A 13,160-nucleotide genomic window follows, 5' to 3' on the forward strand; every position below is an offset into this window, starting at 1 on the left:
TACATTTTACACTCAACCACCCAAATACTATGTCCTCTGTAATATCTGCCCCATGACTGAAAATAAAAATCTTTTCCCCTTCCATGACACACTAGACTCTATCAGACCATTTCTTCCACTCTGCCTAATTATTACAGTCATCTATGGACATGTTCAGGGTTCCCTGCTTTCTGATGATAAGACTGTTGATCAATTCTGCATCTTTAATAAAAAGATGGCTTAATATATAAGGGTGTTCAGTGTTCTTTAAGGAATAAACATCATTACAATAAAAAGAACACAGACTTTACATCCATCCAACTCTTGATCTTAGCTCAGGTCTTGATCTCGGGGTTGTGGGTTTAAGCCCCATACTGGGCATGGAGCCTACTTAAAACACACACACACACACACACACACAAAATTTAAAGTCTAAGAGTACTTCATGTATTCAATGAATGGTTACTGGTCACCTATTTTGTGCTGGAACTCAACTAAGCTCAAATCTAGATCTCCCAACACTTCACTGGTAAATTCATTCAATATCTGTATAATATCGATCAAGTTACTTAAGCTCTAAATCTACTTCCCTTTCTAAATTGAATGTGCTATCTACACAAGTGTTTGAGGACTAAATTCAATATTATATTCCTTTTCATACATATCTTCAATAAATGCAATTTCCTTTTTTACTCCTTTCCTCAAAAAAATAGCTGAACACATTGCTTTTGGTCTATGAAAAAATGTAGTAGAGGATATATCCAGGAAAAAAAATGATCTCAAACTTTAAAGCAAATTAATTTCAAATTTATAACATATTATAAACCTCATGTTTTATTAGTAAAATTACCTAGAGTCTGAAAAGTAATGTTACTTAAATTGCAGGGCTCTCATTCTCACACTACAGTTGCTAGAAAATTACTTTATCCTAACCAAATCTGTTTTTCCAAGAGGCTTAAATATCTTACAGGAACACTTTCTTAGGCAACAAATTTAGCAAACATAGTAAGTCCTTATTCTCTGCAGAAGATACCGTACAGAAGATAATGCTTTATGTGTTAATTAGAGTTTCCAAATGAGATGTCCTCTATTTTTGAATTTCCATGCAAATTTTTATTTATTTATTTATTTTATTTTATTTTTTAAATTTTTATTCATTTATGATAGGCACACAGTGAGAGAGAGAGAGAGAGAGAGAGAGAGGCAGAGACACAGGCAGAGGGAGAAGCAGGCTCCATGCACCAGGAGCCCGACGTGGGATTCGATCCCGGGTCTCCAGGATTGCACCCTGGGCCAAAGGCAGGCGCCAAACCGCTGCACCACCCAGGGATCCCCCCCACTTTTTTAATTTTTATTTATTTATTTATTTATTTATTTATTTATTTATTTATTTATTTAAAGGTTTTATTTATTTATTCTAGAGAAAGAGGGAGAGCATGGAGATGGAACAGAGGGAGAGGGACAAGCAGACTCCACGCTGAGGATGGGGCCCAAAGCAGGTTTTATCTCTGGATCCTGAGACCATGATCTGAGCTGAAACCAAGAACCTGAGACTTAAACAACTGAGCCACCCAGGCGCCTCTCCATGCAAATTTTTAAATTTATCTTGTGGCACTCCCTCTTTGCCTTGCTTTATTCTTCTAAAACTACTATGAATGTGGAATTCTTGCCCATAGAAAATGGTATACTAAATGACTACAATCCTGAGGAAAATGATTTTACAGCATAAACCCAGGGCTATAATTTTGTGCCCACTGACCTAACCATCTGATTTCTGGGAATCACTTAAAGAAACAGTATCAAATTTGGGAAAACACACATACACACACACACACACACACACGTATATGTGTATATGTATGTGTGTGTATATGTATACATACATAAACATACATAAAGATGTTACTACAGTATAAATGAGAATAGAGTAAAACTGGATGTGACCTAGATTTTTTTTAATATATATATTTTTAAAGATTTTTTTTATTTATTCATGAGAGATACAGAGAGAGAGAGAGAGAGAGGCAGAGACACAGGCAGAGGGAGAAGCAGGCTCCACGCAGGGAGCCCGACATGGGACCCGGGATCACACCCCAGGCTGCAGGCAGCACTAAACCGCTGCGCCACCAGGGCTGCCTGACCTAGATGTTTCTAGTCATAAAATATCATATAGCTATTAATAATGCTGACGATGGTACAAAAATTTAACAAGGTATTATGAGAGATTAAAGCCAAATCAAAATTAGTTCCTAAAACATAAATATAAGAGGAAATATTTTTTGCAAAGTAGAAGGTAATAATCATGTTAGTGTAACAGATTCATGGGTATTTTTCTTTCAATTTTTATACACATATTATTTTCATAGTTAAAGAAATAAGCATACTTTTACCTTATCCCAGAAATCAACCAAAGCTGTAAAGTCCCATTTCTTAGAATATGCCACATTGTATTTCAGAATAGCATCCTATGGAAAAAGCATAAACAAAACTTCATGATATAATCAAGTAAATTATCTGTGAATAGCCTTTCTCCTTTATGAACTACTTCCAGTAAACTTCTTAATCAGCATTAAGCTTCCTCCTGCCATTGGCTACTCCACATCAGTAGCGATGAACAAACAGAATACACACTAATTTATTATTCACTTAAGAAAAATGAGATTAGGAAGGTCAAGCAATAGGAAAAAAATATCCTAACTCTTAACAGTTGCATTATAAACAGAGGTGATACACTCTCAAAACTGGATCTTGGAGATAAAAAAATTTAAATATCATAATGATTATTGGCTATCAATAGGTTCATATTATACATGCAAATATATAGTGTTTTTGCAGTATTAAAATTTCATGAGAAGAGTAAATTAGGAAAAATGTCTAAAAGGCTTCCCAGGAGAGATGGAAATAATGAAAAAGAGATTGATAAACACTGCCCTAGGGCATAAAATGGTCTTTTTCCCCTTATTTTCAGCTATTGTTATAAGCTACATATAAAAAGTTGTCTTCCCCCAGCAGTTCACATAAATTAAACATTTATGAAGGCAAGAAAAGTCAAAATAGCACGCCATCTACTGGTATAATATTTAACTTACTAGGCAGTACCGTATTCTTGGTTAACAGTGATAAAAACAAAACAGGCCCCAAATGGAGTCACTTATGCTAAGCCGTACTTCACCAGAGACTTATTTTAATTACAATTCCAGCCTATCTCAAAAATGGAATCTTAAACCAGTCAATGAGGTATCACTTGGTCAGCACTAGTTAGTTCATCAGCCTGATAGAACTCTCCCATCCCCTAAAGGAAAATGACTGCCACAACCAATCTATTTTTTCCTAGTGTAACTTAGTTGCTTCCACTCCCTTCTGCCTATTAAAGTCTTTTGTTTTGTATAGCAGCTTAGAATGTCTTTCCTTCTGCTAGATAAGACCCTGCCTAATTCATAAATTGTTGAATAGAGCCAGTAAGATCTTTAAAATTTACTCAGATGAATTTTATTTAATACCTGAGTGGGGGTATGCATAAGACAATCTATTAGATATGCAGAAAGAACTATTACAGTTGACCCAGGAACAACACAAGGAATGAAAATCTGCGTTTAACTTTTGATTCCCAAAAAACTTACCTAGAATAGCCTCCTACTGACCAGAGCCTGATAACATAGTCGATTAACACATATTTTGTATGTTAAATGTATTATATACTGTATTCTTACAATCAAGTAAGCTAGGTAAAAGAAAATATTAATAAAATTATAAAGAAAATACATTTATAGTACTGTATTATCTTAAAAAGTCTGCATAGGAGACTGGCTCAGTTCAAACTGGTGTTGTTCAAGGGTCAATTGTACTTAAATTTTATTTCATCCTTTTAAATTTCTATTTTGGTTATATTTTATGATGTATATGTTATATTACTAAAGCAATAAATATAGAATTCACAAGCAACTATCTATATTTATAATATACATCTTCAATTTTTTTTACTCAAGGTGTAAGTTGAAAAAACACTGTTAAATTACTATAAACCTTCCAAATTTCCTCATAATTGAATAATTTTTTTTTAATTGAATAAGTTTTTAAAAATTAACTCTGAAAAATCCTTTGTGCCATATAACAATCACCAAGCACCTAGATTAAAAAGTAAACCAACAATGTATACTATTTACTTGGATATCCAAGTTTCTTCAAAAATGAAAAGCATCAATCATAAAATAATATGGTAAAAAAGAAAACTGTTATTTTTCTCACAGCCACAATATAAAATTTTCCATTAAGAGAGAAATTATATTAAGGATTTTTTTTCCTAATTACTGGTATGTGATTTCAGAACCTCATATGAAGTATTAAATAGCAACATCAATAGGTAAGAGAACAATGCATACACTGCAACATACTGCTGATACACTCAACAACATTGATGAATCTCAAAAATGTTCATTCTGAGCAAAAGAACCCAGATACACTAACATACATACTACGTGATTCCATTCATGTAAAATGTAAACTAATCTACAGTTAAAAAACAAAGAAAAACAAGAAGAAAGAAAAAGAAAAAAGCAAGTCAATAGTTAGTTGCCTGGGGACAGTGCAGAAAAGAGGAATCAGTCAATTGTAAAGGAGTTAAGAGGAAGCTCTGAAGGTGACAGAAATGTGCTGTACCTTGATTGTAGGGAGGCTTCATGGGTATATGGAGATGTTGAATTTCATTAAATTATATACTTTAAAAGCCTGCGTTTTATTTTTTTACATGTAAATCATTCCTCAAAGTTGGTAAGGAAGAACATTTTACAGTCTAACCTTTACACTCTAATTCTTTAAGTGGATTTTACAATTAGCATTAATTCCTAACTAACATTCACTTTTACTTTATCTTCAAATCTGAAAAGTAGCCTACCACAAGGTCTCCTATCATTAGAAAAACTGGATGCTATTCTGTATTCTCAGCTATCAACTTTAATTCATTATTCACAGTAAGCACAATTAGTTAAAGCACAAAGAAGTACATTCTTTGCAAATTACCAGACACATCAATTATAGAAATATTACTGTATAAATGGACATTAGGGGACACTATTCCTTTTTTAAACTTTTAACATCTCTAATCCCACTTAACTCAATATCAAATAAAAGCACCAAAGGATTATATTCAGTAAGAGGGACTTAATGTTCCCCCCCATAGTGTCCTTTCAGCAAAAGAAATAATTACCAAAAGCAGAAAGAAAATCTCTGATGGATTATCCTGTTCTGTTGAACCTACCATAAATTAAACAAGAAAAGGAAATTCAGAGTAAAACAATTACCCCTTCTTAGTCACTGGCTCACTAACGAATTGCTAAAACGGTGAGTAGACAAGGTAATTTATTTTTATTTATTTTTTTTTTGACAAGGTAATTTAGAACACTGATTATTCTGTGTTTATGTTTAAGAAAAAATATGAAAAATTTCAATAATCCTGCTTATAAGGCCATAGAACCTTAGACAGTGTTTCTCAAAAGGAGTATAGATAGTATTCTTGGGTGTCCTGCTTCCGTTTTTTTAAGTTTTAATTGTGGTTTTGGATACAAAGGACAAAAGACAACACAGTGTAGGAATGAAGCCTGGTGCTTTAAACAGATAAAAATGGTGAAAATTTTGAGCCACCACAAGATATACTGCAGTACAAGGCTGTCAAATTCTGCAGAACCTGAATCAAAGTGCTCATTATCATATTTATTTGCAAGCTGATGTTCTCCATACAGATTCCATCTTTGCATCCACCAACATCCACCATATGTGATTAATAAATAGTAAAAATAAAATGAAGAATTTTTTTTCTTTATATTCTTTAAAGTTTTTCAGCATACTACCTTGAGGGTCAGATCAGTGATTAAAAAACTTTTATGCAAAAAAGGGATACTGAATGTAAATTGTTTCCATGGTAAAAATGAACACAATTCAAATGATGGTTCATAATGCTTAAAATGGAAAAAAATCAAATTGATATAGCTATAAATATGAAGAGTTTAGTTTTGTTTGTACATATACTACTATACTAAAAATAAGCAAATTCTAGCAGACCCTGAGAATTTCTTCCATTTAAAAGGAGTACATTACAAGATTGAGAAATACTGTCTCTAAAGAATGAAATTTCAAAATACATTACGGCACAACATACTAATGTTTTTCATATAGAGGAAAAAAAAGACAAATGGGAGCTATAGAAATATATAGAGCTTAAGAATAACTTAAGTATAAATAGAAAAATAGTATAAAACCTGAGACACTAACACAACAACTTAAGTCTCTCAAAGCAAATGAAACTCATTTTCACACAAATATAGAAAAATCTGTTATTGTTATAAAAGTTCACACGGCTATAATGCCAAAAATAAACATATACTCACCCATATTTTAGATATTAGAAAAAAAAAATCTAATGATTGCTCGTATATTCTTAAGTGAAATATTCTTTTAAAAAATCAAAAAATAAATTGCCAAAATGTAAGATTAATAAATAATTAGACTGCTAGAAGCTATATTAACAGCAATACAAAACAGCATGTTTAATGTATATTTTAATCATTAGGAAACTGTTCCCTTTGGGCAAATATTGCTAGTCATAATTCTTTCCTCATTTACTTTTAAAGACATTTCAGAAACATGATAATTCTAAAAAATAAAGGAGAAGCTTGCTCTGAAGGAAATTGGATGGGGAAATCAAGAAACAAAGGTTTTATTCCAGGTTCTCCAAATTATTCTGTGTGGCTCCAGGCAAGTCATTTACAACTCTCAATTCTTCTACTCTTTTGCTAGTGATGGAGTAGAAACCAGGAACGTCTCTTAAGAAAGTTCCTCAGGAAGCAAGCACTTTGCATGCAAATAATGCTGTTAACCTGTGTCTATTAAAGATCAAAAAATGCCTTTAAGGGAGACACAAGGCCCCCATCTAAGAACTACAAACCAGAAGCAACAATAGCAAAATCAACTACCTTCAGGTTTTGGGGCCTTGTAAATTTGTTGAGAAGTGCAGTCTGAATGAGCTCCCACCGGCTCCCTGCAGTTCGCTCACCATTCTTTAAGGGAAAGGAAAAACAAATGAAATTATGCTAAGCTTTTTTGGATCACAGAATCAGAAGTCAAACAAGCACATACTAAATTTTCAGAGACTAAAAGAAATCTATTTTATGCTTACCTCATCTTCCACAGGGTACAAGTTTTGTTCTGAACAAGGCATCTTAACATGCTTGTTGTCCCACAAATCTTTGAAATGTGTTGGAAAAGGTTTAGGAACTTCTCCTGCTCGCAAAAGGTCTACCTGAAAGAGAGGGAAACAAGGAAACTGTAAGTGCATAAACCCTAAGCACACCTTCTACAAAATAATACAAAGAAAGCAGCCAAAACAAATGGCATTAAAATGCAGACCAGCTCTTCCATAAGAAATCTCAGAAGTCTTCTCCAGCTGTTCCTGCTCCTTATCTCCAGTTGATCAGTTTCCAAGGATTCATGTTTGCTCATTCCACCTTCATCACATCTAAGTCCACCTTACTGCTTGCCTTCTATTCCTCCCATAACTCCCGCGGTCTCCAGACACAATCATCCTCCATAAAGCCCTTATCCCCACTTGGGAACAATCTTAATCTTTCTAATGTATTCCCAGGCTCCTAATCCTATAATGGCTCCCCTCTGCCTATAGTCATCCCCAATGATGTTCCCAGTTTTTAACATCCTCTCTTACCCAAACACTATCTGGTTAAACATCTATTCCGACCTTCAACACTTGGCTTAATTTTCATTTCCTCTAAGAAGTCTTCGAAAACTTTAGGGTAGTTTATTCCCTTGTTTTATTAAATCATTATCACATCAGAGCTCACCTGTTTTTCCTTCTCCCACTAGACTCTAAATTTCTTGAGAATAAAAACCATATTAATTGTGGATTTTCAATATTTATGACAGAGCCTGGCTTATATTTTTGAATGTTTATATGTACTTATACATAAATAAAAATATATACATATACTGCTTACAATAGACATTAAATAAATGAGGAAGAGGATATTTAAAACATGGAAGTTTTACCTTTTGCCTATTCCGGACATTTTCTAGAAATGGAATCATACAACATATCAAACTCAACACCCAAAAAACAATCCAGTACGGAAATGTATAGAAGACCTGATCAGACACTTCTCCAAAGAAGACCTACACAGAGCCAACAAGCACATGAAAAAATGCTCCATATCACTTCTCATCAGGGAAATACAAATCAAAACAACAATGAAATATCCCTCTACACCAGTAAGAATGGCTACAATTAACAAGACAGGAAACAAAAAATGCTGGCAAGGATGTGGAGAAAGGGGAACCCCCTTGTACTATTGGTGGGAATGTGAACTGGTGCAGCCACTCTGGAAAACAGTGTGGAGGTTCCTCAAGAAGTTAAAAATAGAGCTACCCTATGACCCAGCAATTGAACTGTTGGGTATTTACCCCAAAGATACAGAAGTAGTGAAATGGCAGGACACCTGTACTCCAATGTTCATAGCAGCAATGTCCACAATAGCCAAACTGTGGAAGGAGCCAAGATGTCCTTCAACAAATGAATGGATTAAGAAGATGTGGTCTAACATATACAATGGAATATTACTCAGCCATCAGAAAGGATGAATACCTACCATTTACAACGACGTGGATAGAACTAAGGGGTATTATGCTGAGTGAAATAAGTCAATTGGAGAAAGACAATTATCCTTTGGTTTTACTCATATGTGAAATATAAGAAATAGTGAAAGGGACTATAGGGAAGGGACTATAGGGAAGCTGGGTGGGGAAAAATTAGAGAGGAAGACAAACCATAAGAGACTCCTGACTCTGGAAAACAAAGGGTTGCAGACGAGGAGTTGGGAAGGGGGATGGGTGACGGGCATTAAGGAGAGCATGAGATGTGATGAGCATAGGGTGTTATACTGTATGTTGGCAAACTGAATATAAATAAATAAATAAATAAATAAATAAATAAATAAATAAATAAATAAATAGGTCTTTAGGTGGGTTCTAATCCAGTATGACTGGTGTGCATGTAAGAAGAGAAAATGTGGACATAGGTATCTGCACCAATTTAAAGTTTCAAAAAAAGAAAGAAAAAGTTTTCTCTCTATGCTCATGAGTGAAAAAATTTTTTTAAATAAATTAATTGGACAGGCCGGGTGGCTCAGCGGTGTAAGTTTTACTTATTCTAACATCAATAAATGACAATGAGATTATGAAATACAAAATCTGAAACTGGGAATTAAGAATGACAGCTAAAGCTTATACAACCTTCTACTTAATCTACATTTATAGCTCTTACACAGTATTAAGAAAATCCTACTCTGACACCTAAATACTTGCAAATGATGATGTTTTTTGTTTTTATTAGTTTCAGAGGTAGAAGTTAGTGATCCATCAATTGCATATAACACCCAGTGCTCATTACATCAAGTGCCTTCCTTAATGGCCATCCCCCAATTATCCCTTCCCCCAACCCACCTCCCCTCCAGTAATCTTCAGTTTATTTCCTAGAGTCTAGTGTCTCTTATGATTTGAGCCTCTCGCAATTTTCATCTTATTTTTCCTTCCCTTCCCTTTTGTTCATCTGTTTTGTTTCTTAAATTTCACGAGTGAAATCGTATGGTATTTGTCCTTCTCTGACTTATTTTGCTTATCATAATACCCTCTAGTTCCATCCATGTGGTTGCAAATGGCAAGATTTTGCTCTTTTTGGTGATTGAGTAATATTCCTGTGTGTTTTCATGTGTGTGTGTGTGTGTGTGTGTGTGTGTAGCACATCTTCTTTATCCATTAACTGTTGATGGACAATAATGTTTTTAAACTGTTATTTTGAAGTTTAAGAATATTCTTCAGTGTTTTTAAACAGCAGTGGCGAGAGAACCTTAGTGCTATGGTCTGCACTAAAATGAGTTCTGTTGGTAAAATCTGCTGGTTAAAATATATTAAGCATTTTCATATTTGTGTGTGTTAGTTCTTTTATTACAGGCTTTTCACAGTTGAAAATATACTTTAGAAAAACAAGATGAGTCAAATTTCCTAAGAACCCTGAACCACTTCCACATAGCACAATTTGATCATTACTGTGTCCTTTTTTTCATCTCTTATCTGAGCTCTTACATTACTTTTCTCTGTTGTCAGTGGATCCTCACTTCCACAAGGCTGTCTGATTAATCCGGCTACAGCATAACCATTGTGTAGACAGACATTTTAACAATTTCTAATCCTATAGACTTAAGTCCAATTCCAAACACCTGAAGTCCTCTATGATATAGCTCCAATTCACTTGTCAAGTCTTCTCTTCCACCATTCCCCATCCAAATTCTAAGCAAACTATTTTCCATATTAACTCCCCCTTAGAGTGAGCTCATCTTTTTTTCTTTTTAAGATTTATTTATTTATTTATTTATTTATTTATTTATTTGAGAGATAAAGAGAGAGTAAGCATGGGGGTGGGAGAGCAGAGGGAGAGGAAGAGAGAGAATCTCAAACATATTCCCTCCTGAGCACAGAGCCCAATTGAGGGCTCAATCTCACAACTCTGAGATCATGATCTGAGCCAAAATCAAGAGTTGGATAGTTAAGTGACTGAGCCATCCAGGCACCTCTGTGCTCATCTTTTAGAGCTCAGCTCAAACCCCACCCTGTTCCATGTTGCTTCTACCTCTAACTATGATAAAGAATTCTATACTTAGGGTAGCCCGGGTGGCTCAGCGGTTTAGCGCTGCCTTCAGCCCAGGCCTGATCCTGGAGACCTGGGATCGAGTCCCACGTCGGGCTCCTCAGTGTGGAGCCAGTTTCTCCCTCTACCTGTGTCTCTGCCTCTCTCTCTCTCTCTCTCTCTCTGTCTCTCATGAATAAATAAAATCTTTAAAAAATAAATAAACAGAATTCTATAGTTAAAAAAATAATCACATCTAGACTAAGTTGTACAATAAAAGATTTTAAGTAATTCCTGTGAAATCTAATACAGAGACTAAAAAATGAGATGATTATTTAAAGCTACTACCCAATGAGGGAAAGAAATCTAAAATTGGATTATGAGGGGTGCCTGGCTGGGTTAGTTGGTGGAAAATGGGACTCTTGATCTCAGGGTCATGAGTTCAAGCTCCATGTTGGGTATAGAGATTATCTTTAAAAAAAATCTTTAAAACTGGATTATGGTGGGGTACTGGGTGGCTCAGTCAGTTAAGCATCTGCCTTTGGCTCAAGTCATGATTCCACAGTCCTGGGATCGAACTCCGCATCAGACTGCCTGCTCAATGGGGAGCTGGTTTCTTCTCTCTCTGCCCATGTCTCTGCCTGTCTCTCTGTGTCTCTCATGAAAAAATAAATAAAATCTTAAGTAAAAAATAAAAAAGAATTTAAAAAAAATTGGATTATGGTGATAGTTGCCTAACTCAGTAAATTAATTAAATATCACTGAATTAGGTGAGCACTTAAAATGGGTAAACCTTATACACTTCAATAAAGTTGTTTCTGCAAAAAAGAAGCTACAGAAAGTATAAAATGATTACCAGGGGCTATTAAGAAATGGAGAGTTATAGTTTCTGTGTGAGATGATGGAAATTTTCTGGAAATGAACAGTGGTAATAATTGTACAATATTGTGACCGTACTTACTGCAATTGAAATGTATGCTGAAAAATGGTTATACAATAGCAAACTTTATATTTTGTATATTTAACCACAATTTTTAAAAATGAGGTTTAGAGATGTTAAGCTTGAGACACCTTTGGGACAGTAATGGTGATGTCTAAAGAATCTGAAAAGCTCAGAAAAGAGGGCAAAATTGGAGAACAATTTCAGGATATCGAACTATACACAACTTTGAACTTTAGGGACTAATCACTACCTAATATGTAGTGGATACTCAACAAACACTATTAATTGACTATAAAACAACAACAAAAAAAACTAGTAAGTTTTTAGAAAAATGCTAAAAAAAAGTCAATTTCTGGGATCCCTGGGTGGTGCAGCAGTTTGGCGCCTGCCTTTGGCCCAGGGCGCAATCCTGGAGACCCAGGATCGAATCCCACATCGGGCTCCCGGTGCATGGAGCCTGCTTCTCCCTCTGCCTATGTCTCTGCCTCTCTCTCTCTCTCTCTCTCTCTCTGTGACTATCATAAATAAATAAAGATTAAAAAAAAATGTTTAAAAAAAAAAGTCAATTTCCTTATCAGCTGACAACGACTCATCTTACGGATATATTAAGTAAGCTATCATTATTTTTCTCCAACCTATAGACTTCTTAGTACTTTATATATCCAGAAAAGAGAAGGAGTTTCTATATCTTGGTGTGTTTTTCATGTTAATAAGTATCATAATAAATCAAGACATAAGAGTCTTCTCTCTTTATAGGTAAGAAGTAATAACTACCCGAATAGTTACTGTGTGATTGGCAGATGGTCTCAGGAGAGGGAGCCGAATCCCACACCTAGGCATTCTTCTCATCTCCTCAATAGGAGTTCCAAGCCATTTCTTATCTGGAGAAAGGTGAGGTGGAATGTATTTAAGTATCTTCCTTTCTGTCCTTTGATGCTTGAATTCACATTGTTCTTTTCTAAGATTAAAACAAATGTTTAAGTCACAAATCACTTACTACTTAAGTTTCATTAGATATACAAGTACAAAACTTACCCAGAATATTATTGTTTAAAATGTGCTAAGGGACATTTTACCTGGGTGGCTCAGTCTGTTAAGCATCTGCTTTTGGCTCAGGTCAAGATCCTGGGATCAAGCCCGGTTTTGGGCTCCCTACTCAGTGGGGAGTCTGCTTCTCCTCTCCCTCTGCCCCTCACCCCACTCTAGTGTGTGTGCATGCTCTCTCTCACTCTCAAATAAACAAATAAAATCTTTAAAAACAGATATCACCTTCCAAAAAACAGGCCACGTAAGAATATGAGCAGTGAGTGCCCAGTTAAGTCATGATTCATAGTATCAGCTACTTCCCAGGTTTCTAGACAATAATTTTTGACAAAGTGAACTTGTTATGGCACACATGATAGAAATTATGGAGAGTAAGCTTTAAGATTCCACATGGGATAACTGCAAAAATGTAAGCTTTATAATCAGACAGACTGGGGTTTAAATCCCAGCATTACCACCCACAAGTTATATTTTCAGTGAATTCTTACTCAAACTTCAGTTTTCTCATTTTTA

The 13,160-nt window shown here is 34.9% G+C and overlaps 1 protein-coding gene across 7 annotated transcripts in view; it reads right to left on the reverse strand.

Moving 5' to 3' along the window:
- The window catches only part of PARG (poly(ADP-ribose) glycohydrolase), a 115,839-nt gene that overhangs the window by 93,972 nt on the left and 8,707 nt on the right, over positions 1 to 13,160 (reverse strand). For all 7 annotated transcript variants that reach the window (XM_072739337.1, XM_025989811.2, XM_025989822.2 and 4 more), the window contains exons 4-7: positions 12,378 to 12,561; positions 7,148 to 7,270; positions 6,945 to 7,028; positions 2,370 to 2,444 (exon numbers count right to left, since the gene is read on the reverse strand). In XM_072739337.1, the coding sequence (XP_072595438.1) occupies positions 2,370 to 2,444; positions 6,945 to 7,028; positions 7,148 to 7,270; positions 12,378 to 12,561 (466 nt within the window). The remainder of the gene's footprint in view (positions 1 to 2,369; positions 2,445 to 6,944; positions 7,029 to 7,147; positions 7,271 to 12,377; positions 12,562 to 13,160) is intronic.

This window comes from Vulpes vulpes, chromosome 15, assembly GCF_048418805.1.
Source record: "Vulpes vulpes isolate BD-2025 chromosome 15, VulVul3, whole genome shotgun sequence".
Lineage (NCBI taxonomy): Eukaryota > Metazoa > Chordata > Mammalia > Carnivora > Canidae > Vulpes > Vulpes vulpes.